General features: G+C 43.7%; 2 protein-coding genes across 3 annotated transcripts in view; both read left to right on the forward strand.

The window, feature by feature from the left end:
• LOC310840203 (retinol dehydrogenase 7-like) overlaps positions 1-26,336 on the forward strand; it is a 486,845-nt gene that overhangs the window by 345,068 nt on the left and 115,441 nt on the right. The window lies entirely within an intron of this gene.
• On the forward strand, positions 8,794-26,093 carry LOC310840160 (keratin, type II cytoskeletal 6A-like). 2 transcript variants are annotated; one of them, XM_083729423.1, is made up of 10 exons: positions 8,797-9,471; positions 14,601-14,815; positions 16,500-16,560; positions 17,064-17,159; positions 18,427-18,591; positions 20,486-20,611; positions 22,180-22,400; positions 24,602-24,636; positions 24,733-24,843; positions 24,874-26,093. In XM_083729423.1, the coding sequence occupies exons 1-10, from the start codon at positions 8,920-8,922 to the stop codon at positions 25,080-25,082; spliced, it is 1,791 nt and encodes a 596-aa protein (XP_083585549.1). In that variant the 5' UTR covers positions 8,797-8,919; the 3' UTR covers positions 25,083-26,093. The 2 variants fall into 2 exon arrangements, with proteins under 2 accessions (XP_083585548.1, XP_083585549.1); XM_083729422.1 differs by having other exon boundaries at positions 8,794-9,471; positions 24,733-26,093.

Consider the following 26,336-nt stretch of genomic DNA (forward strand, 5'->3'; position numbering starts at 1 on the left):
GTTTCTAGAAACTCACACGCCCTTCTCTACTGTCTTGGCATGCAAGCGGCAGTATCAGAGTACAAGGCCACATCTCAGACAGGGAAAAAGAATGACTGAAGCAAGGGCCAGTGAAAGGTGTGGCCTGGGGTAGTATGAGGGCCAAACAGAGTTACATTAGACACACATTTGGGCACATTCCCCTCCCTTGTGTGCTCTCTCGCTCTCTCCCCCTGGCCAAACAGATTGGAATATTTCCATAGCGGGGAAAATAGATGGAAACTGAGGAAAGGAAAAGCTAAACTGATGGACTTCTTTGTGGCCTGACACCAAGAAGAGGTTGTGTGGCTGGGGAGATGGTGTGGTCTGTGCAGAGTCCCAAGAGCTGCAAAGAGTGCCCTGGAGGGCCACATTTGGCCTGAGCCCCCCCCCCAATACATGTTTAAATATGCCCTCATCAGCTGCATACCCAATGTAACCTTACTGCTCGCACTGCCCTAAATTTGCTTTGAATTTTTAGAGGAACCTTAAACAATGACCGCTCCCCGCTTAAAACGGGGGGCACCCTTTGCGTGGACGTGTGCAGCCCCTAGATCTGGAGCGGCTCCAACAGCATAGGCTTGGCTTTGCCTTCCCTCAGGTGGGATACCTAGAGGTCTCTGCCTACCTCAGTCAGTTGTCCAATCCCACCTGGGGGAAGCGTTGCCAAGGAGACCAGGCCAGGTAGGGGAGGGATTACCTGCCCACACAATAGAGGGAGGATCTTACCTGGGAATCCTCACTTGGCTCCAGAGCTTCTCCCACCCTACCCACCCTCAGTTAATGTCTTATTTTGCAGGTTAACTTTTCTTCACAGGTTTTGCAGGTTAACTTTTCTTCACAGGTATGCGGGCGCTGCTACGTTAAGGTCGCTGTTAAAGGGCCGGAAAGGAATTTCCCTGCATTGGCAGGTTTCACCTTTCCCGTAGCAAAACGTCACAACTTTGGTGGTATCAGGCCTTGGGCGGAATCCTTTAGTCCATCTTCCTCTTTGCGTCGGCGATACCAGGGTTCCCCGTTAAAGGGGGTTTCTGAAGGGAGTCTTTGACCGTACACCGAAAGGTCGTCATTGCTCTCTCCTGCGACGGCGGCGTAACGGGGGCGGCTATCTTTGCTTGAACATATGTTCTCCAGAGCCGGCCCATCCCCCCCCCACACACTGGATAACCCTGGTGCTCCCTAGGTCCCCGGCTGGGGACTGGGGAGGGAGAACGCTCAATGCCTGAGCCAAGGTCTACCCACATTTGAAATTTAATAAAGTTGTCGCCAATTTAATCCCATAGCACGTTGTCTTGAGTCGTTATTCCACATGATGGGGGGGGACTGCTCGGGATCTGGGGACTCCGCCTGTCCACGCAAATGCTTAAGAACTTGAGAGTCTGTTTGGAGCAGTGTTCAAATCCAGGGTTCAAATCCCCACTCAACCATGAGGCTCACTGGGTGACTTTTGCTTATGGAGATCAGCATCTTCAACACTTTCCATTTCCTGATGGTGAGTTGCCCTGCTCTTTGGTCATACATGCTGGGAAGTTGGGGGAACATTCTCCTATATGAGTAGTCTTCAATCTTTTCAGATCCAGGAGCTGCCTTTAACCCCTCATATAATTGTACTGTTGATGTGGCCCAACTTGGATCAGGCTGCAAGCCATAATGGGTCCCAACTGAAGAACAATGCCCTAGATTGAGCCTTATTTGGATTGCAGAGAAACTGAGAAAGTTTTGTTTCATAAACACCCAATTTTGCTTTAACTGATTTTTTGGGAAACTGCCCATTTTGAGCCTACCCTTATTTTTTATTTTTTGTATTTCTAAGATCTCTTGATTCCATGGGCATGTTGATATCCTCCCTCTTGTGCATGGGTCTTGGCTACAGAATCATCCTTGATGGATGTTGGGTCCATTATGTAATTGGCAGTGCTGTTTTAATGCCACAAAGCATTCAGATGAGATGCAAAATCTTGCTTGAAGAATGTTTGACGACTTCAGATACTCACCACATAATGAAGAGGAAAAAGTTGTATGTCCTTGCATGGTTCTAAGGGCTGTAAAGAAGTATGGGAGCATCTTTGTGAGTGCTAAAGAGCCCTAGTAGGGAAGGCAAGACTTCAGAACTAAGTTTACCACAGGGAGGAGGGGGACTGTGATCCTCCAAATGTTGTGGGCTCCAATTCCTATCAGCATCAGCCAACATGGCCAAAGGCCAGGGATGTTGGGATCTGAAGTCTCAGAACATTTGGAGGGTCATGTGTGCCTCATTTCTGGTTTAGCATGAGGGTTTTTAGGGTGTGTGGGTTTTTTTAACTAGACCACTGGTGTATACTGGTACGGAAGCTGTACTACCCAGGACAGGATGGGGTTGTGCAGAGTTGTTAAGGCATCAGAGAGCATTGTTGGCTGCCCACTCTCCACCTTAGAGCAGATTTATGCCACAAGGTGCCATAGGAAGGCACTGGACATAGTAAAAGATCCATCACATCCTGGTCACTGTCTCTTCGAGCTCCTGCCGTTGGGACGGAGATACAGGATGATGAAGACAAGAACAAGCCGTCTTAAGAACAGCTTCTTCTCCAGAGCGATCTCGGCCCTGAATGGGAAGCCTGGACTTTGAAAGTCATCTAATCTTCCTTGCTGTATTATACTGTATTGTTTTAATTAGTGTTTTTATAGTTGTTTTGATTTTGTGTGGAGTGCCCTACCTGGGTGGATGGAGCAGCCAAGTAATTTTGTTGTCCCCGAGAGGGGGCAATGACAATAAGGATATTATTATTATATTATTATTATTATATATGACTTATGAATGAATGAAACTTTATTTACATCAGCCATCGGCCATAGCAACAAAAGAACATTGTGATATACACAGAACAAAATTAAAAGATGATTATATAAAACACAGTTTAGGCTCCTGAACCAGCAGTCAAATAGTGGACCTTATTCTGATTGCTCCAGCTAAAAACCGTGCAACTGTTGCTGTCATCTGCTCCTCTTGATCTGCCAGGAGAAAAGACACTGTGGCAGTGGTTGGGTGACCCGGAATGGACAATAAAAGAGGGGTGATAATCTCATTCCTCAGGTCTTTATAAAGAGTGCAAGCCAGGAGGGCATGTGCCACTGATTCGGTGATGCCATCTCAATAGGGACATAAGCGTTTTTCGTGTGGAATCTGTTGGAATCGTCCCTCAAGTACAGCTGAGGGCAATACATTCAATCTTGAGAGGGTAAAATCACATCTATATTTTGAAATTGCTAGTTTATACAGATGGGGTGCCAGAAAATTGAAGTGGGAAGATGGAAAATGGTCATACCATGGGGAAAATTTCCTTATTGTGGCCAAGTTGTTCTGATGCTCGAAATCATTTAGGCATTGACAAATTAGACTGTTGCTTTACTGAAACCTACGGTGAGTAGCTGTTGTGGGGATAAACCACAAGAGTGAAGTTTTTGATAGACAATTTTAGACCAGGCACTCTTGTGCCAGTCTTGTAGCACTAGGGATATTAGACTGGGGGGATTTGAGTTTAGCCGAAGCCAGAAGTTAAATGTCCTGTGCCAGATCCGTGGCTTATGTGCTAACAGAGAGACAAAGAGTGGGGAATTTCTGGTCTCTCTCAGGTATGTGCTTCCCAGTGCTTGGGGGACTAGTCAGATCTAGGCAGATGATTCAAGTTCAGCTCAAGAACGAACATAGCACAAATTAACATAAACATCCATATTTTGCCCACCCTGGTTGTGCCCACTCTGAGGGCATGCACAGCCCATGGGGGAAAGGTGCAGTGTGCATGTATCCACTTGAAACATTTGCAGCTGCAGAAATTGACAACCTAGTTCAGAAACACATCCTGCGGAAAGACTCTGAAGGGAGTGAGTCTTGGACCGGCTACTTGTTGCATTCCATTGGCCTTTCTGCCTGTTTAAACCTCTGACATCCTGAACATTTGCTCCTATATGACAACAAGAGTAGAGTACTGTGTCTCTGCAGTGCAGGCATGCCACCATGAACCGTGACAGATGGAACTCTGTATCCTAAATATTAATTGTATAGTACAGCTAGTCTTAGGATTGGGCCGTAATAAGTCATAACTATAAATGAAAAGAAAAGAAGGTAACTCTGTGTGTGACTTGGAAGGTGAAAGGAGATTCTTGTGACTTGCTACTATATTTAAAGCATAATCATACCACTTTAAACTGCAAAGGCTTCCCTCAAATAATCCTGGGAGCTGAAGTTTGTCAAGGGTGTGGATAGATGTCAGAGGGCTCTATTCCCCTTAAAAGGTAAAGGTAAAGGGACCCCTGACCATTAGGTCCAGTCGTGGCCGACTCTGGGGTTGCGGCGCTCATCTTGCTTCATTGGCCTAGGGAGCCAGCGTACAGCTTCTGGTTTATGTGGCCAGCATGACTAAGCTGCTTCTGGCGAACCAGAGCAGTGCACGGAAACACCATTTACTGCCAGAGTGGTATCTATTTATCTACTTGCACTTTGACACATTTTCGAACTGCTAGGTTGGCAGGAGCAGGGACTGAACAACGGAAGCTCACCCCGTTGCGGGGATTCGAAGCACGGACCTTCTGATCGGCAAGTCCTAGACTCTGAGGTTTAACCCACAGCACTACCCGCGTCCCTCCCTATTCCCCTTACAGAGCTACAATTCTCAGAGTCAGTGCCTTTTTTCTAAAAAAATGTTTAGGAGTGCTCTCATTTTGACTCAAGAGAACCACCCTTTTATAGTTCAAATTGGGGGAAATAAATACAGTAAATGGACAAAAGTACAAAGATTCACAAAATGTTTAGGGGCATGTGTCCCCCTGCGTACCCCCAGGGGAAACACTGCTCAGAGTGGTTTTAATAGTCAATGCCTCTTCCCAGAGAACTCTTGAAATTGTAACTCTGTGGGGGTGATCAGGGTCTTTCAGCAACTCTCAACACCTTCAGCTAACTACAGTCCCCAAGAAGTTTGGAGGAGAAGCCGTGGCTGTTTAAAGTTGTATGATACTGCTTTAAATGTTTCGTGAAAATGGGGCTAAAGAGTCTTGAGGCCAAGGGTGGTGGTGCTTGTGACTCAGAAAAACCTTCTTCGAAAAGGTGACCAAGTGGACAGAAAGAATGCGTTGTTAACTAGCCTCACATACCCGCCAACATTTCTCTGATGAAAATAGGGACGTCCCATTCCACAATGGTGATTTTACTATTTAGACCCCACACGTCTTATTGGGTTGCCCCAGCGCTCTGGGCATCTTCCAACATGTATAAAAACATAATAAAACATTGAACATTTTTAAAAAAACTTCCCTATAGAGGATTGCCTTTAGACTGCTCGGGGGTCAGATAACTCCAAACCCTCCAACATTTCTCTAATTAAAAAAAAGGATGTCCTAAGGAAAAGCAGGACCTTTCAGGATCAAATCAGAAACCAGGACGGCTTCTCTAAATCAGGGATGTCCCTGGAAAATAGGGTTTTCTTGCCTCAGGGTTGGGACAGGCTCATCCACCTTTAGTCAGCAGGAGATGGTAGTGGCAGCTTCTATCCTTAGCAAACACATGCATGGTTTGTTCCATTGCAGATCTCATTTGCTGCAAAGTTATTAAAGTTGTGGCTTTACTTTACCCAAAGTCAAGTTATTTTATTTCTGAGTGTGAGTGCAATCAAACCGCAAGCTATTACCTGCAAAAATAGTTCCGAGTGTGAGCAGATAGGTGTGACTCAAAACATAGCCCTAAGACACATCAATTCCCCCCCCCCCCCCGCTCCCATCATTGATTTTTGGACACCACCATTAAGGGATGCAGTCTATTTATCCCACACTGTAAAACCTGGCAGGCCAACCGACTAAGCATTGGGTTCAAAAGAAGACAAAAAACCATTTGTATAAAGACAGAAACAAAGTGATTACTTATGACATGTATTCAAGGACATAATTTGCTTCTTGTCAAGGGTGTAGACTGGTGTTAGTGCATTTGCTTTGCTGTGGAGGTAGCCGATTCTGATCTAGGCTGTTCTCAAATTCTAAAACAAAATCATTAGGGGTTGTGTACCATGCTGCATGAGTGAAGTTCCACTTGTATAATGAAACTTCCCCTTCATCTTTTGTCCCCGTGTGACTCCCAAATCTTCTATGGGAGACCCCAAGCCCCGTGAAGGGCATTTTAAAGTTGTGGGCAGCAGTGAAGATGAGAAGAAACACAAGTTCCATTGCACAAATGGAGGTCTTTTGCAAAAGCAGCGCATAAATGCTGTTTACACTGGAACCTCAGGTTACGAATGTGATCCATGCGGGAGGCATGTTTGCAACCCGCAGTGTTTGCAGCCCGCAGCACTGTGTCTGCGCACACACGTGACATGATTCGGCGCTTCTGCACATGCGCTAAGCACGATTTAGTGTTTCTGCGCATGCGCGAGCGCCAAAACCCGGAAACAACCCGTTCCAGTACTTCTGGGTTTGGCACATCCGTAACCCGAAAATGCACAACCTGCAGCGTTTGCAACCCGAGGTATAACTGTACAGCCCTTAATCAATATTTTCCTGATATTTGCAGGTTGCATAATGGCATTTCTCAGCTGAAATTGATTTACGACTTATTGGACATAACGTGATTTTCATCTTCTTGTACGTTGCTCTTATTGGTTGTAGCTCTTATCACTGTTTTACTATTTTGAATGTTTAAATGAATATGCTGAAATGAAGGATGCAAAAGAAGGAACTAATAAACATAAGACATATAAAAATCCAATTAAAAATTGACTGGGTGGAATCCAACCAATGCATCCCAGGAGTGCAAAGATTTCTGCTTGTGAAGTGGGACTCCTGCCCCTTCCCCCCTCCAATGCATTCTGCTCGAATCTGCTATGTAGGGTTTGGGGCACCCCTAGTACAGATTTAGGAGATGTTCAGGGAGAAGAGAGTAGGGAAGTCCCATTGTACATGCAGGAATCCTTACATCGATGCGTCAGTGAATTTGTGCTGCTTTGGATACAACCCACTGAAGTTCTCGCCGCATGTAAATTTGAAATGGAATACCCATGAAAGTCTTGGAAAGTGTATGGAAAGTCCCTCTGACGGAGGACTTAAGTCTGAGAGGAGAAATAGAGAAATAGAGCTGTTTTTATATTGTGGGTGAAACTCCTCAGTGGGACTTAAGAATAACAGTTCTGTAATTAATGATGGTTTTCCCAGTAGTGATGTATGGAAGTGAGAGCTGGACCATAAAGAAGGCTGATCGCCGAAGAATTGATGCTTTTGAATTATGGTGCTGGAGGAGACTCTTGAGAGTCCCATGGACTGCAAGAAGATCAAACCTCTCTATTCTGAAGGAAATCAGCCCTGAGTGCTCACTGGAAGGACAGATTGTGAAGCTGAGGCTCCAGTATTTTGGCCACCTCATGAGAAGAGAAGACTCCCTGGAGAAGACCCTGATGTTGGGAAAGATGGAGGGCACAAGGAGAAGGGGGCGACAGAGGACGAGATGGTGGGACAGTGTTTTCGAGGTTACCAGCATGAGTCTGACCAAACTGCGGGAGGCAGTGGAGGACAGGAGTGCCTGGCGTTCTCTGGTCCATGGGGTCACGAAGAGTCGGACACGACTAAACGACTAAACAACAACAACAACAAATTAATGATGGAAAGAGCGCTGTTATCTATGAAGGTGATGATATATGGAAACCATCTCGATTTGAGGATTGGAAGAACGGAAAATTCGCACAGGATTATTATTGGTGTTTATCGGCTTAAGGAGACTATCAGAAGAGATCATAAAGAAAAAAGAGAAAATATATGAACAAGATGTGATGTGGAAACAGCAAGATAAGATTGGATAGAATTATGAACTCTGTTTGACTGATTTGGATTGATTTGGACATTAACGCAGTAGCAAGAAGATGATCAGAATCCCCCTTCGGATCTTGAAATATGGGTCCCCCCAACAAAATTTAAAATTCGGCTTTGTAATTCGGAATTTATGTGATGTGATTTAATTTGATTTGATTGGCCAGTTAATAAAAATTATTATTATTATTTTAAAAAAGAAAGTCTTGGAAAGTGTGGAAACTTTGTATGTGAAGTGAATCAAATTTCTTCCCCCATCTCTAGTCTCTGTGTGGTACACATAGATCTGTTTAGTCCAGCTAACAAGCAAACAAATGAAAAGCAACAATTGTGGGTAGATAGACCTTGCATATCAGTGATGCTCTAGCATGAAGTAAAATATGTTGTTGCCCAATGGCTCTATCTTTGCTAGTTTCTTCTCACATCACCATGGGCTCAGGAGGAATGGAAGTGAGTAGAGACACTGCAGCTAGCAATTCCTCCTCTCCTCCTCACTGAACGACTTCTGTATTTTATTGCACACAAAACGTCGGTTTCCCTTTTCCATGTCTCACGTTCTCTAAAGGATATCACCCTAAAGGCGTGCAAATTATGGCTTCTGCAGAACATTGTTCATCCCGACGCATACTTACATCTCTCTACGCAAGACCATTAATGGGTAGAGAATATATCTCTTGGTTAGCATCATCCTACATTGCGTTATCTCACCTTTGTGTCCCATAGCTTAAAGCCGTTTGCAGGAGGCAAACATGGTAGCGGTTAACATGAAAGAGATGCTAATGAGCAAGTATTGCATGGCAAGCAATTTCGACAAATTAAAAGCTATCTAATAGGTGTGTTGCATTTGGTGTTGAGCCGTTAGTGGAGAACTCATTGCTTGAAGGCAAGCCAAGCCCTTGATGAATATTTTGCCTTAATCTTCCCATTCCCAGGCAACCAAGCCCTGCTCTCCAAACACATATAAGGAGAAATATCCCACTCCCACATCACAGGGGGCTCTTGGTCTCCTCCAGTCTCCGCTCGTCTCTCCCTGCTTTGCAACTTTTTCCATCCTACCTTTTGCCATCCTCCCAAGGAGCCACAATGAACCGGCAATTCAGTTCCAGATCGTTCTCAACAGGTGGAAGAAGGGGCTATTCTGTTTCTGGCAGTGGCTTTCGAATGGGCAGCGGCTCAACTTCCGTTGTTCCTGTTGGAGGAGTGGGAGCCTTCAGCGGTGGCTTTGGCAGCAGAAGTCTCTACAACCTTAATGGAAGCAGGCGGATATCCACAGGCCTAGTTTCTGGTGGTGGTGGTGGTGCTCACTTTGGAGGAGGCTTTGGCGCACGAAGTGTTGGGGGCGGTCTAGGATTCAGCAGTTTTAGCACCGGTTATGGAGGTTATGGTGGTGGGGTAGGCTTTGGTGGTGGTCTTGGCATGGGCAGTCATGTTGGAGGCTTTGGTGGTGGTGGTGGATATGCCCTTGCAGGCCCTGCTCCCTGTCCAGCTCCGGGACGAATCCACAATGTCATTGTAAACAAGAGCCTATTGGCTCCTCTGCACATGGAGGTTGATCCCGACATCCAGAGGGTCCGGGTGCAAGAGAGGGAACAGATCAAGACCCTCAACAACAAATTTGCCTCTTTCATCGATAAGGTAAGATGGAACAGGGAGGAAGTTGTATTGCAAAAGGGGCGAAAGGAAGGCAAAAATGACCTGTTGATATTCTAAAAAAGGAAATGAAGTAACTTTTTCTCGCAATACAAGTGGTTAGAATGATGCTATTTCATGTATATTTATAATATTTCATGTATTTAATTGGTGAACACAAAACAGTCTAAGGAGAGACAGCATCACTAGGCCTGAAGCAATAAAATGTTGGTTTTCAATTGCCTATAATTCTAGGGCAAGGGCAAATAACTTTAATCTATGGATGTAGGTTAAACACTAGGAAACTATGCAAGCATAGTTCAGCAATGGAATTAGCTTCTTTAAGGGGATTGTAGAATATCCTTGTTGTTCAAAGCCTGGATAAGAGCTGTCAAGGATGCTACAGATATGAGAAGGAGCTAATTTCTGAGGATGAGATCAGTAATTTGTTCCTTATAACTCTGGGATTTTATCTAGTTATACCTGTGTAAAAAAATAAACCATTGAGATTTGTAAGCTTCTAAAGATTCCATACATCATGCCATCTGGGCAATTTAGATGTTTATGAGCCATGAAGCTTGTGGACCATGCCATACTGTTGATCACATATGCATAAAAGGCTGGTTCTATGTTTTGTGGATGCTTACATGTTTAGGACATTTAATATTAGCATAGCATGGAATGATTAGAGCTCCCATTAACAGAGTTTATGTGCAAGGACCTAAATTCTATCCACAGCATTTCTAGCACATGGGCTAGGAAAGATCTCTGACTGAGAAATTCAATAGGGATAATGCTATTCTAGTGTTCTAGGTAGCCTTGCAAGCAAATGTAGGATAAGCAATGTCAATTATATTGACTTATAAGCATCCATGAGGTACAAACCATTTTGATTCCTCAAAAGACATTAATCTGTAGAGAAAGTCATTTGGGACAAATACCGGTATTTCATTGCTGCGTCTCAAAAGATGATCTTGTGTTCCTAAAATTGAGATGCATCTGAATAAATATAGCCCTGCTGGATACACAGTAGATTTTTTACAAGAGCAGAGAATGGCTGGAATGTACACAGAACTCATTGCATCCATTTTATTGGTTTCCCCCCTGAGGTTCAAACTTCCCACATGCAGGGTGATTCTGAGGACCAAACTACTTTTAAACATACATCTATTACAAACGGAATGGAAACGAAAGTCAACAGTTAGCAAGATTCCAGAACTTAACTTTTTGAATTTGGAAACACTACAGATTCTGTGTTTGAAATTTGTCTTTGAGAGAGTTACATCATCATCCTCATCCTCATCCTCCTCCTCATCATCATGACAACAGCAATAATACACATAAATCTTAAATCTTTGATTAGTTTTACAGCAGTAATGTCAAGGGTTAATTTTATGTTGTGAACAGCCCTGGGATTTACGGATGACAGGCAGTACACAAATTTTGAAAAGGAAAAGGAAAAGGAAGAATTAAACCCAATGGCAAAGATACAAAGAACTGTGGATCCAGTATTGGGGTGGGGAAGGCTAGTGTCACATGATACTTCTGAAGTCACAATGTAGCTGAAGACTCACTAAATTCCTCCATGTTCAGCATGATCATTTTCATAGCTCTTCAGTGTAGCCTTTAAGATGTGTTAATAATCTTCTAGATGGACAAATTCCAGCAATTTAAAAGGAGAATTAATGGCTCGCCTCAGTTAAAATTGTCTCTGACATTTACCTTGTCAATTTCATGCCACACACTCATTCAAAACATTCCCCTTTGGGAAGCTCATTGCTTACCAAAGCCTTGACAAAGTTATCAAATGCTGCACATCTACAGTTTGCCAGGAGAACCTCATTGTTTTCCCCTTTTAAAATGCAAATGGAGAAAGAGAGTGGAAGATTGCGTAACTGAGTAGGGCACTATCTATAGCTGTACTGGAATGCTATAATCATAATAATTTAATTCAAAGCTACTGAATAACCCCACTCTCTCCCCAAAACTTAAGGCGGCAGTCCTGTTCTCATTTTCCTAAGAGCAAGTCCCACTGGGACTTCTCAGCAGGCAGGCATAGGGTTCTGCTGTAACTAGACCTTTTAGCTATACAGTGGTACCTCGGGTTACATACGCTTCAGGTTACATACGCTTCAGGTTACAGACTCCGCTAACCCAGAAATAGTATCTCGGGTTAATAACTTTGCTTCAGGATGAGAACAGAAATTGTGCTCCAGCAGCGCGTCAGCAGCTGGCGGCCCCATTAGCTAAAGTGGTGCTTCAGGTTAAGAACAGTTTCAGGTTAAGAACGGACCTGCAGAACGAATTAAGTACTTAACCTGAGGTACCACTGTACATTTTGATGAAGAAGGGACTATAAAAATGTATTGCAGCCACATGTGATAGCCCAAGCACTGAATTTAACAACTGATTAGCAAAATATAGTGTTTTCAAAATGTAGGAATAGGTGGGGAATTCAATTCAGTTTGCACTTTCTGAATCAAGATGTGAACAGAAACACATCCTTTGTGATTTAGAATACAGTTCTCCAGCCAATAATGTGTACAAAGTGCATATGCTAAAGTCTGCATGTACACACAACTATTAGTAAACATACAGAAATGCATTATATTTGCAAAAATGTCTCTATTAGGCAAATTGCACACAAAATGTATATTCACACTAAATGATGATGACTTTTTACTAGGATTTTTTTTATAATTGCAAACTATATGGAAATGTGAAGGGCGAGTAAAAAGGAGAAATAAAAAGAAGCTGAAATTTATACATTGGCCCATCCCTATTGAAATATTAGGCAAAAATTTTCACAGATGTTGAACACAGATGTTTCATCAGGAAAGTGCTCCTTTTTGAAAAAATTAGGGACACGTGTATTGTATTGTATAAGTATTGAATTTATACAAGCCCAGTTCAGGCTACTTCTTGTATGTCACTGTTGTTCTATTGTGGCTGCCATAGGTGGGATAGATCAGATATGGAGTCAGGGGCTGTGTGCATTCTTGTGCTGAAGGGGGAAATGGAGATCAAGCGGTGGCAGTCTTATGCTTCCTTGCCCTATCAGAAGAGGAATATGTAGCTTGTGGGGAGGGGTGTCATTCCCCTTTTTGGTTTCCCAAAAAAATATATTGGGAGGATATTCTGGTCCTGTCTTCTCACATTAAATACAATGTGCACCCTTTACACCCTCAAGGAACACAGGATGTGCTTCACGCATAGTTACGCATAGGCCTGATTTATGCCATCATGGTTTCATCCGTATGATTTCATCCAGGTTCTTGTTGCTCCCCTGTGAGATGATATGGTGTCAGAAGCCTGCATGCAGCCCGTACCAATTATGGCCTGTTGTGGAATCAGATGTTAACTTGGATAGCAGCTTTGGGATTGGGGTGCAGGCTCCTAGTGTTTAATGTTAATCTGAATCCATGTTATCCCTGGAATTCAGGTATCTCCTCACCCCCCTACCCCCAAAAAGGGAGATGAAAAGGCCTTATTTTAGACATAACATTATTGTCAAAGAACAGCAAACAATCAGAACTTTCATGCAGTCTGCTCCTGTGCAGAACCTAAAACCTAAAAACACTCTCAATATAATTTCACACTTTTCAGCACTTTCTCTGTACCTGTACTTCTTATAAGCAAAGTTTTCCTACTGCTTATGTCAGAATTAGGGGACGCGGGTGGCGCTGTGGGTTAAACCACAGAGCCTAGGACTTGCTGATCAGAAGGCTGGCGGTTCGAATCTCCGTGACGGGATGAGCTCCTGTTGCTCGGTCCCTGCTCCTGCCCACCTAGCAGTTCAAAAGCACGTCAAAGTGCAAGTAGATAAATAGGTAAACAGCGTTTCCATGCGCTGCTCTGGTTCGCGAGAAGCGGCTTAGTCATGTTGGCCACATGACCTGGAAGCTGTACGCCAGCTCCCTCGGCCAATAAATCGAGGTGAGCGCCGCAACCCCAGAGTTGGTCACGACTGGACCTAACGGTCAGGGGTCCCTTTACCTTTACCTTTATGTCAGAATTACTTCCCTCCCCCTGCAAAGACGTACAGGGCTCTGCGCTCTACTAATGGGGAAAGGATCATTTTCATTCAAGTGAGCAAGCAAGGGTTTCAGAGTCCCATGTTGGGAATAGTCTTGCAACTGTGCTAGACTTGCACCAAGCTTCAAAAATCATTATCCCATTAATTCTTCCAACTTCCCTTTAGGCTCAGTTCCTTATTACTATGTCTCTTGTTGTACAGATTAAGGAGCTGAAACTGTGAGATAGATAGTTTGCCCAAGGCCACCCAGAGACTCCTTGGCAGAGTTCCAGTGTGCATTCAGTTCCCACAGTTTAAAAGCCTGTATTCTGGAATAATTTTAGAGTTTGAATTACTGTTAGGAAATGGGTTTCTGTGCTTGATTTATATCTTAATAATAAAAAATACGTTTTAACTGAAAATCATTTATCACACCACCCAATTCCCCCTTTCCTACATTTTCACTCTCACTTTAGGGGATCTGTGATCAAGAATGGATCATGCTCACACCCAAAATATACAAAGTGGCTTTCATTTTATAACAAAGAGTCCTTACTAGTTAGAAAAACATTTCTATTTTTTCACTTCCCCAAATGTTCTGAGCAGATCTTCACTAAAGGCCCCTTTGGACTGGGCGGTTTTGTTGTTTTTGTTGCTGCAGCAAATATACTTAAGGTCTTAATTGCCATTTACAATAAAATTTTGAAAGTCACCATTTTAAAAAGTCACAGTCCCGCCTTTTAGAACGTAATATTTCAAATATTGCTGAGTTATAAATTTATGCATGATTTCATTTCAGTTTTAATTGGCTTTTAAAATGCACTGAAGGGGTACATGAAAGGTTGAAGGAAGCTATGCCTCCCCTGGTACTAATATATTGTGAGACAGGTATACCTGTGGTGGTATAGTCCTACAAGAGGAGTGTAATACCTTAGAATGTGCATGGCAGGTATTTAGTACAGGGCCAGAGACTCACCATCTTCTTTTTACATGATGAAAACTCTGTGAATTGACTCTGACCACATTCACACCACGCCTTTAAAGTACGTGGTTTTCCTCAAGGAATCCTGGGAACGATAACCTCTAGTCTCATCTCTGCCCTTCCCTTGTTGTGTTTCAGGTGCGATTCCTTGAGCAACAGAACAAAGTGCTGGAGACCAAATGGGACTTGCTCTACCAGCAGGGCAGCCCAGCTCTGAGGGACAATCTTGAGCCGCTTTATGAGGCTTACATTGACACTCTCCGAAGGCAGCTTGACCACCTAGTCAACGATAAAAACCACCTGGACATCGAACTGAAGAACACACAGGAGCTTGTAGAAGATTTCAAGAACAAGTATGTGGCAGAAAAGATGGCAGGGAGGGGGACAATGCCTCTTGCTTGCCTGCCTGCTTGGAGGACAAATAGATGTGTGTGTTGTGTGTCAGTGTGCGTGACTTTAGCCTGACTGAAATCGAGCCTACTTTTAAAAAGTGACATCCATAGTTCTGCCCACTTTTTTTTTGCCTCTGACCCTGCTTGGCATGTGGCCTCTGGAAGGTTCTCTATGGGGAAATGTGGCCCTCAGGCTGAAAAGTATTTCCCACCTCTGGACTTTTGGGAGATCTCTTCCATTCATCATCAGTTAATTTCCCACAAGGATAGCATGCTCCTCAACCATCGCAATTTGAGCAGGACATCCCAGAATTACAGAAGCCATCCTTGTTTCTGATTGGATCCTGGCATGTCCTGCTTTTTGGCCCAGCGCAGGAATTTGGGACCAAAAGTGAGCGTCTTGATTTTGATCAGCAGGAAGTTGGAGGGTGTGAGATGGCTGTGATCCAGCAGAATGACCGCTCCCCACATCAAATGGGGTGCCTTTTGCGTGGTTGCACACAGCTCCCCAGATCCCAGTGCGGCTCCCAGTTGTACAGGCTGGCTTCACCCTCCCCAGGCTGGATGCCTGGAGGTTTCTGCCTACCTCAGCCAATCACCCAATCCCGCCTGGGGAGGTGTTGCCAGGGGATTGGCCAGGTGGAGGGACCATCCTACCCACACAACAGAAGGTCAATCTTACCTGCGGAGGGTCAGTTGGCTCCAGAGCTTCTCCCACCCTGCCCTCCCTCAGTTAAGCCTTCTTTTGCAGGTTAACCTCTTCTCCACAGGTACGCAGGTGCTGCTACGTCATGGTTGCTGTTGAGGGGCCGGAAAGGAATTTTCCTGCAATGGCAGGTTTTGCCTTTCCCATAGCAAAATGTCACAACTTTGGCGGTTTCAGGCTTTGGGTGGAATCCTTTAGTCTATCTTCCTAAATGGGGTGTGGGTGTGTGAAGTGGTGACCCACGCCCCCCTTGCGGCGGTGATCCCAGGGTTCCTTGTTAAAGGGGTCTTGAGGGGAGGCATTGGCCATATGCCGAGAGGTTGTCATTGCTCTCTCCTGCGATGGTGGCAAAACGGGGGCCGGGCTCTCTGGTTGAACATATATTCTCCAGAGCCAGCCCAATCCCTACACATTCTGGATAACCCTGATGTCTCCTAGATCCCCGGCTGGGGACTGGGAAGGATAAACACCCAATGCCTGAGCCAAGGTCTCCCTACATCTGAAACTTAATAAAGTTGTGGCCAATTTTAATCTCATAGCATGTTGCCTTGAGTCATTATTCCACTTGGGGGTCACCTGGGGTTGAGGGGACTCCACCTGTCCACACAAAGCATATTCTCTTGGGATAAAGCAGTCTTCCAAAACATGGGGCTTCCTGTAACACTTTGAGTAAATCACTGTCTCATATCCTCATCTGCCTCACAATGTTGTTATGAAGATATGTACTACTGGATAGCTCAGTTGGTTAGAGTGTGGTGCTGATAACACCAAGGTTGCAGGTTCAGTCCCCATACGGGACACTGAATTGCAGGGGGTCGGACCAGATGATCCTCAGAGTCCCTTTGAACTGTATAATTCTATGATTCTATCCCTGTAAGGCTTGTATTTCATGCACTTAAATTATGATGGTGACAATAATTATTTCCCCCTTTCTAACAGATATGAAGATGAAATTAATAAACGTACAGCTTGTGAAAATGACTTTGTGGTGCTCAAAAAGGTAAGTGGCATTAGGAAAATTTAAAACCAGAATGGTAGACCACTCTTATTTCCTATTTCTTATACACCCTGATCCTAAATATCTGTTTCATGTATCCGTCTGTAGTGCAAGAATAATGACTAAAGTCAGCACTTTTGCATTTTGTAGTTCCACTTGTGCAAAACCCAGACCTAAGCCATGGTTTGTGCCATTTGACTGGTGAAGCAGACAGTGGTCAGAACTGGCGTGAAAGGTCACTCACTTACTTTTCAAAATCATCTAAAGCTCAGCTTTAGGTGGATTTTGATTATTAAATTCAATTTTGAGGAAGACTTTTGACAAAACAGAAGCCTAGCTGTTGAGGTTAGTTCTTAATCAACAGATTCACATCAGGGAATTCTACTTCACTTTGTTCCAGGATGTATCACACCAATATGTTTTGGAGTTTGCCCCTAATATTGGACCTTATTGCAGACACGCTATGCTTGGCTTATGCTAACAGTGATTTTATGTTCACCCCTAAGGATGTGGATGGCTCCTACATGCACAAGATAGATCTGGGATCCAAGGCTGACTCCTTGACTCAGCACATCCAGTTCTTAAGAGCGCTCTTTGATGCGGTAAATATTTTTATCCCCTTTTCTAACTGTATAGGAATGTATTCCTAAACCAACTTCATCATCAAAAATGTGACAAATAACTACAGCCCCACAAACAACAGATCCCTTGGACAGACTAAAGTACAGTCGTACCTTGGCTCCCGAACGCCTTGGGAGTTTAATGTTCTGGTTCCTGAATGATTGAAAACTGGAAGTGAGTGTTCTGGTTTTCGAATGTGTTTTTGGAAGCTGAACATCTGGTGCAGCTTCCACTATTGTTTCTGATGCGCTTGCGCAATTGGGATGCAATTGGAAGCCGTGCCTTGGTTTTTGAAGTTTTCAGAAGTTGAATGGACTTCCGGAACGGATTCCTTTCGACTTCTGAGATACGCCTGTACTGCAAAAAAATCATATCCACCTGCCAATCTATTCCCCAAGGACTTGACTTTATTCCAGTTTGTTAAAAACAAGCAAACATCATAAACTGAACTTCTCTCTTCAAGCCAGTCATTAATTTCAACACCAGCTAAACCAATTCCTGCCATTATAGCAAGGTGAGTGCCAGGGTCGTTGGCAGGGATGTGCACTGGTGGAAGAAGGGATGTGTGGTGGGTGCGGTCCTCCCCGGGTGTCACAACTGAGGGGGGTGACAAAATGCTGGGCAGCACTCACTGCAGGGCCTGCAGTGCACCCAAGCCATGCGTCTCTCCTGGGAGAGACATGGTGGCTTGGGCGCTCACAGGCTCCACACTGCCCAAACGGTCCGTCTGCTGCCTCCCCCCCAACTGTAGGACGGCTGAAGGGGAGGAGGCAGGCAGACTCTGCGGTGTGCCCCACCCTTGCCCCGGCCCTATGGGCGGCTCACCCCTGGGCACACCGCCTTAGGCTCCTGAGCAGCTTCCTCCGCTGCTGGGGATGTGCTATGCTGTTATGTGCTCTGTGCATACAGGCACATGAAGGCCAGGCTGTCAAGCACCAGGAGTCAGGGAAGAGTATTCCCCCTTTTGTGACAACACCTTCAAGTGCAGTCTCTGCTTTCCCCCATAAGGACCTCTTACAGTATATCTGATAGTGGCGTTTGCAGCAAGCCTATAAATAAAATCCATTTCTTTTCAGCAACCGCAGGTTTCAGTCCAGTTTGTAGACTATCTCAAATGTTCCTTTTAATAGAAAGGAAGGATTAAAAATGAATAAATACCTGCTGGTGCCAGAAACCACAAGATGTAAAGACCAAGATAGCACAAAAGTTTTTCAATTGATAATAAAAATTATTTCATAATTCCCACAGGAACTGACTCAGGTACAGGCACAGGTTAAAGACACCAATGTCGTCCTACAAATGGACAACAACAGAGATCTGGACCTGAACAGCATCATTGCTGAAGTGAGAGCTCAGTATGAAGATATTGCCAACAGGAGCAGAGCTGAGGCAGAGGCTTGGTACCAAAATAAGGTAAAATTTTGCTGTAACTCAGACACAAAGTGTTGCCAAAAACTGAAATTCAAAGGACACCCGGAATTTGAAAGTAGATTTTTGAACTGTTCCAAATTGTCCATTGGAATTCAAAGCTTAATTTAGAGCCGCATGCAAAATTTCAGAATACATTATATAAGACAGTCAACAGTTGGCAATCAAATATTAAATTATTTTTCAGAAACGTGTAAGATTTTATGGATATTAAAGTTTGAACAATATAAGTTCAAAAAATTATAATTCTAAATTGGCACTTTATTTTTCACATGGTGACTTATGGAACCACTAGTTTTTCCCCCATTAGCCAATGCTCATTTTTTCAAGTGGTTGGGCTAAGTTTTTAGGAAAATGAAAATAATAGTTTGTCACACAAAATAAATCCAAACTGATATAAAATGTTTTACAGTATGAAAATTCTCTCTATTCTTGTTTTCTTTTTTCAGCTCTGAAATTGACAAGTTGAACAATAGTTTTTATGACCTGATGTGGAGTATCTCTCCTCGCATCACTCTAATAATAGTTGACAGAACTATTTATGTTGGGCCATAGCCATGGTTTCTTCCTGCCTCAACATCACCCTCCCCAGCTAGCTGATGTTAATGTAGGAATGAAGTAACTACAATACCAATTCATAGGCATCACAAAATAGACAATGTTTATGATTGCCTACTTCACACATTGGGTGAGATTCAGCTAACAAAGCATGCCAACAGAAGCTCATGCAATGACTTGCACTAGCACAATGGGGCTTTCACTCCCCCCATTCCCCATGCCCCCCTAATTGGTTTAGGGGTGTCAGGAGAATCCCAAAAACAACATGCAAGGGGAGATCATTCCATCAAGCCAGCAGAAATGCTTTTCTCAATGGAGCAATCAGCTTAGCACTACATTGAATTCCTTCCATTAAGTATTTCCACATGAGTCCATTCACAAGGACACAAAGATTTTCTCCCATGTGTCTTTGCTGGCTTCTATAGACAAGCTGAACAATATAACACAACACGATGGCCAATAACAATGGCATTAAACACTATTTATAGACTAATACAAATGATCAGAAATTACAACCAAAGTCTCTAAATCTTCTTCACCAGTCGCGGTAGAATAATTCAAAAGTTCAATATATACATAATCTGTCACCACATATTGCTGGAACAGAGTTTCCGGATAACAAATCTGTTTCGTTCAATGCTTCATCAGCCAATCTTGATCAATTCTTCATCAGCCAGATTTGTAAGAATTAATATGAGAAGGATGCAGTTCAATTTCTTAACAAGCCAATCTTACATGTAAGCAAATATAAATATAAAATATGCTCTGGATCAGTGCTCATATGATACTGTAGTCACAGTAATTGGTTGCAATTTCTGATCATTTGTATTAGTCTATAAATAGTGTTTAGTGCCATTGTTATTGGCCATCGTGTTTAACAATATTGTTCAACTCATTTTTGTTGGCTTAAGCAGAAAATATTCACACATTACACTTTAGTACAAAGATATGGTCCATATGGCCTTCCTGGTGTTGTTGGACTCCAACAGTTTCCAGCTCCAACATGACAAATTGGGAGGGGTGGTGGAAGTTGTAGTCCAACATTTGGATGGCCGAAGGTTCCACATCCCTGGTTTAATACCATCCAGAACTTTATCTGTTTCCAACATCTGTTTCCAACATCTGTGTAGAAGTGCATCCATTATACCTTTCTTTGTAAAATTGCAACAATGTGTCCTTTCTAATCGATGCAATATGCTACCAACTGAAATCTAACTGAGCACCAACTCCTTTATCTATATCCATTTACAGACATGTACTTAGAAGAACTTGTTGACATGAGTTGCTTATGATGATTGCTATTTTGTTTTGTGGATATCAGTTCCAGGAACTCCAAACTACAGCTTTCAAACACGGCGATGACTTGAAATCCACCAAAGATGAGATCGCAGAGATGAGCCGGCTTGTCCAAAGACTTCGCTCTGAAATTGAAATTGTGCAGAAAGCTGTAAGACATAACTTTTCCCCCCTCCACATAGCCTGTAGGCAACCAACTGAGGCAGCTAGGGGCTTCATGAGGCTCAAGGTTCCTTCCCCTATAATATGCTGTTTAAATCTACAACAAGCTCAGCCCATATGTACACTACCCGTCCAATAGATTGGTCAGCTTTGAGTGTGGTGAGAGGAGAAGTCTTGCATGATGATGAAGCAAGTCACAAGATAGCCAAACAATTCCTTCTGATTGCGTTTGTCAAGGACCTGTGTCATTGCTATTTGTGTCTTATGCTTGTACATCCTGTTCTTCCTCCTAGGAGCTTAAAGCAGTTTATATATAGCTCACTATACAATTGTCCCTTCCACACAACTCCCAGGTCCAGACCTGAATAACACGCCTTCAGACAGCTCTCATATATTCTAACCCTCCTAACATCTTCCTCACCCCCAGGATTTAACCTGGGCTTACTGTATGCAATTATCAATGCTTGAGTGCATTTTTGGCTTATGAAAGGAGGTGGATTTAAGAAATAACAGGGGCAGGAGGGAGTGGAGAGCCATGGAACACCATTTGTTGCATACAGTGCTGCTTCTGCTCTGCTGCAGTTCATCTTCTGCCAAAACCTACATTATTCATCTCACTGACCACTGTGGCTTATATTACATAAATTATGCAATGACAGCATCCACCCCATTCATTTCAGTGCAAAGGAAATGCAATGAAAATAGTGGGGGGAATGCAATCAATTTTGTATTGTTCATGGATTGAAAGCAACAACAGCAGTGAATGCCAACTGTATTCTCTGGATTAGTTTCCATTCCAGACATGAAACAAATAAGAGAACATTGTTGTCATTGGGATTATCTGACATCTCTAATGAGAAGTGACCAACAGCAGTTATGGCAAGACTGTTACAATATCAGATGTCAAAAGCAACTCTTGAATGTGTGAGCAACTATAGTGTCAAAGTAAGATTTTGTAGATAGACTCAGTGGGTAGAGTTGGCAATAGCCAATAGAATGAAAGAAAGTTTCAAACCGGTCTTCCTTTTGCATTTGTTTATTTTTTTTGGCCTCATTCCTTCCTACATACAGAGTACTTCTTTAGTCCTAACCTGTTCCTCATCCCTTATCCCATAAAGCAAAAATTTCACCTTTCACTGTAACAAGCAACAGCATCACAAATGAAAGCAGCAATATGAGGGCAGGGTGTTTCTTTCAGGGCTTTCAGGACTTAGGATATGTACACTACCCGTCCAATAGATTGGTCAGCTTTGAGTGTGGTGAGAGGAGAAGTCTTGCATGATGATGAAGAAAGTGGAAAGACCAATGGAAAGTGGAAAGCAAAACCTACTTATTTTACTGGATCCTGTATCATAAAATGGATGTTGGCAGAGCCCACAAAATCTTTGATTAAGACATCTCCAGATGCACAGTTGCCTAGGCAATTGCCATCTTTGATACTCCCCCTTTCTTTCAGAATAGCGTTTGGGGGAAAGATGTAGGAAACCAACCCACATGATTAATAACTAATAACCAAAGGAGGCACTTCTCCATTTTCTATTTTATTTTATTTTTTAGATTAATGGCCTGCAATCTTCCATAGCAGAATGTGAGCAGCGTGGGGAAATGGCCCTCAAAGATGCCAGGACAAAACTGGTTGACCTGCAGACTGCTCTGCACACGGCAAAGGACGAGCTGGCTCGTCTGCTGCGGGACTACCAGGAACTGATGAATGTGAAGCTGTCCCTGGATGTTGAAATTGCTACATACAAGACACTGCTGGAGGGAGAGGAGATCAGGTAGGCACTGGGAAATCAGACATATCTGACGGCATGTGGATCCAGGTGCAAAATATGTCTGCCATTTTGGATGTTTTGAATGGGACTCCTAGTTCTTTTTAGAATGTGGAGCATAGGAGGCTGATTTATACTAAGAGAGACTATTGGTTCACCTATCTCAAAACTGCCTACACTGACCGAAAGCAGCTCTCCAGGGTTTCAGAATGGAGTCCATCCCCAACAGTACCTGGAGCAAACAGGGATTGGATAGGCATATGAGGCGCAAGCTCTGTCACTGAGCTCCGCCCCTGCCCTGTATCCAGTTCATGGAGCAGCCACTGCCTAGTAGCCCTTGGGGAGTTTCTTCAATGAGGAATGTACTCTGTTGAATGTAAATCTGTTGAATTTTCAAGGACCATGCAATGTTCATTCTGCAGCTGTCAGGTGTCAATCCATCAATGTGGCGGTGCCTTTGTTTTGGAACTCCCTTCCTGTTAACATCAGAGAGGCACCCTCAGTATCCTGTTTTAAATGTCTGTTTAAAACCTTTTTATAGTCATACCTCGGATTGCAAACGTGATCTGTGCAGGAGGCACATTCACAACCCGCAGCATTCACAGCCTGAAGCGCCATGCCTGCGCACATGCGTGACGCAGTTTGGTGCTTCTGTGCATGCGTGTGATGTCATTTTGTGTTTCTGCGCATGCGCGAGCACCAAAACCCGGAAGTAACCCATTCCGGTACTTCCAGGTTTGGCGCGGTCCGCAACCCGAAAACACGTAACCTGCAGAGTTCGTAACCCGAGGTGTGACTGTATTTCAGGATTTTTCTTAGAAGGGTTGTGGGAATGGGTGATTGGCTAATGGGTATGGTGAACCTGTTGACGACTGTTGGTTACTGTAATTGGTCTTACATGAAAAAGTGAGGGATGCTTGCTAAAGCTATTATTGGTCACTACCTCTTTGAAAATCCCTTGTTTTTTCCTGTCAGACCAATTGCAGTCACCAATCCTTCCCCTCCTTCTTATTATATATAAGGCTTTGGTGACTTCTGTCTCAGAGTATCTGAAGAAGTTTACATCCCGGTACACACGAAAGCTTATACCCAGAACAAACTTAGTTGGTCTCTAAGGTGCTATTAGAAGGATTCTTTTAAGGACTTTCTTAGGACAAATAGACTTGATTCTTTTAAGGGAGTTTCTTTGGAAGAGCTTTTAAACAATCCTTTTAAAGAATTTTTTTGTTTTGCATTGGTTTGTGTACACTGCCAGGGCCATCTTTAGCATATGTGACTCCGGGGTGCAATGATCTGCCCAGCGCCCACAAATTTAGTTTAGCTGGCACGTTTTTGCAGAAATGGAAAACTAAAATCACATCCTGAAACGCATGTGTAGTAGAGCCCTAAGTACTAAGTAGCGAAAATAAACAATTAGTGAAAATAAACATTTTCTCGCTGGCACGAGATCTGTCATGTTAGAGGTACCGCTGACCCTGCTACCACATAGCAGCTCAATACAATACATAACATAATCTTAGGCAGCTTCAGCAGTGGGCGCCTGGTGCCCCCCAGAATTCAGCACCCAGGTGCCCCGCACCCTTCCACCCCCGGATATAGATGGCCCTGTACACTGCTTAGATTTTTAAAAATCAAGATATATAAATTAACCCCCCCTAAATAGAATGAATGTAGGTAGATTCAAGTACTGGAGCAGGGCTGGGGAAGCAGTGGCCCTCCAAATTAGGAGGCGCTGTTTCCTGTTCCACCTTGTTTTTGTCGCATGCAGCACTGTTTCCGTTTGCTGCAGTTTGACTTCTGCCCAAAGCTACATTATTCATCTCAGGGCTTAGCCACACTTACCTTTCCTCCACTCTTAAATTGTGGCACAGCCCACAATTGAAAGCTCTGTGTCCCAGTCCCCCCCCCCCTTTTGCTCCGGAGCTTTCCCCATGAAAACCCACTCTTGGAAGCTGAATTGGAGCAAACGTCCATCTGCGAAAAACCTGAATTGACATTTGCTCTGATAGAGCACTAAAGCGTGGGTTGGACTGCACCCCTGAACCTTGACCATGCTGACTGGGGCTGATGGGAATTGTAGTCCAAAACATTTGAAGGGCAACAGGTTGAGGAAGGCTGAGCTAAATCAATCCCTATAACTAATGAAATTAACAAGCTGGTCTAGCATGGTTTGCTCTCACTTCAATAGGTTTTGTTTATCTTTTTAGGATGTCTGGAGAATTCTCAACCCCTGTTAACGTATGTAAGTATGTGCCATAGCATCTGACTCCGTTAAGAAACAAGGCTCTTTGCTTGAGGGACAGAAGGACATCTCTAATATGATTTCCCTACCCTACAGCTGTGGTCAGCAGTTCTAGCACCATCAGTGGTGGCGGTGGAGGAGGAGGATATGGCCTTGGAGGCGGAAGCGGATACGGCCTTGGAGGAGGAAGCGGATATGGTGTCGGAGGTGCAGCAGGAAGTGGATATGGCATCGGAGGAGGAAGTGGGATGAGCCTTGGCGGTGGAGGCGGCGGGAGCTGTGGACATGGCCATGTCAGTGTGGGCGGAGGAAGAGTCAGCAGAATTAGTACCGGAGGCAGTTTAAGTGGTTCCGGAAGCCTCACCGGTGGAGGATATGGCTATGGAGGAGGCAGTTCGAGTGTGAAGATCGTACATTCCTCTTCAAGCAAGAGAATAAGCAGCTAAGGTTTCCTTGCTCACACCCTCCAAAAGTACGCACCATTCCTTGCTTCAAGAAAACAAAGATTCTCCCCCAATTATGTACATCTCCCTCAAAGCCCATAACACATACACACACACTTACTGGTGATTTTAACCTGTATAACTTCCCCCTCAACAATTCAACAAGGAAAGTGCCAAATATTCAATTATTCTGTTTATGCCACTCTTTGAGTCATGATGAGAAATGTTAGCTGGTGCAACTTTGATCGGAAAAGCCCAGACTTGAATATGTAGGCATATTTTTTTAAAAAATGAAAGAAAATGAATTCCTAAATTAGTGTTAAGGAGGAGGGTTTCTTGTTCAGCTTTCTCACTGGCATGCTAGTTTTGTGTGGGCAGGGAGGCTTTGTAATAAATGGGAAGCAGTTAAAAATGTGCTTGCTCTCCTCACCCAAGCAAAGGGCTGAAGTGGTACAGTTACAGGAGAAATTGTACCATGCGACATGACTGTTCCAATAGTGTGGTGTCTTCAGTCCAATGCTCAGTCACAATAAGGTTGTAGAGAGTTGCTTTTTCCTTACGCTCTAGTTTTCTCTGTTGATACTTGATCTTCTCCACCCATGGGGTGCTTCTTCCAGAGCACTCTCATCCTTTTCGTTACAGTTGCATAATTCTGAAGCAAACTGGTGCATAGCCTTGTCCCAGAATTTCTCTTTTCTCACCTAAGTGGCTCCTCCCCAAGCCCATTTCATGGCAAAGAAAAGGAATGTCTGGAAGCGAAATGAGAAATGAATAAATAAGGTGGTGCAAAACAACAGAAGTGCTTTCATAAGTCCCCTTTAAAAATAATAATAATTGTGTTGTATATTCCATTTTAAAATACACAGTCTCTGTGTGTTTCCAATGTTAAACATTGCTGACAATAAGCTACAATTCACGTATTCAACAATTTCATTGGCCATTCCGTAAGTCTGATGAAGTATGCTCTTGTCTATGGAAGCTTATACTGCAATAAATCTGTTAGCTTTTATGGTATACCAAGACTCCTTGTTGTTTTTACAGTTCAAAGCATTGGTATCTCTCTAGGCAACAGGTAGAAATGTGCTTACAGATCAGGCCCAGGAAGACTACTCTGAAGACCGCTTATGTCAGACATGGCCAAACCTGGCCCTCCCCCTGTTTTGGGACTACAGTTCCCATCATCCCTGACCACTGGTCCTATTAGCTAAGAATGATGGGAGTTGTAGTCCCAAAACAGCTGGAGGGCCAAGTTTGGCC

The sequence above is a fragment of the Podarcis gaigeae genome (assembly GCF_964106915.1).
Source record: "Podarcis gaigeae genome assembly, chromosome: 2".
NCBI classification, from domain to species: domain Eukaryota; kingdom Metazoa; phylum Chordata; class Lepidosauria; order Squamata; family Lacertidae; genus Podarcis; species Podarcis gaigeae.

Bases quoted from the DNA above. Each gene is read 5' to 3' on its own strand.
- LOC310840160 (XM_083729422.1), top strand. From the start codon at position 8,920: ATGAACCGGCAATTCAGTTCCAGATCGTTCTCAACAGGTGGAAGAAGG. The intron at 14,816-16,499 runs GTATGTGGCAGA...CCTTTCTAACAG, and splicing joins GTAGAAGATTTCAAGAACAA to ATATGAAGATGAAATTAATA. The intron at 18,592-20,485 runs GTAAAATTTTGC...TGTGGATATCAG, and splicing joins AGGCTTGGTACCAAAATAAG to TTCCAGGAACTCCAAACTAC.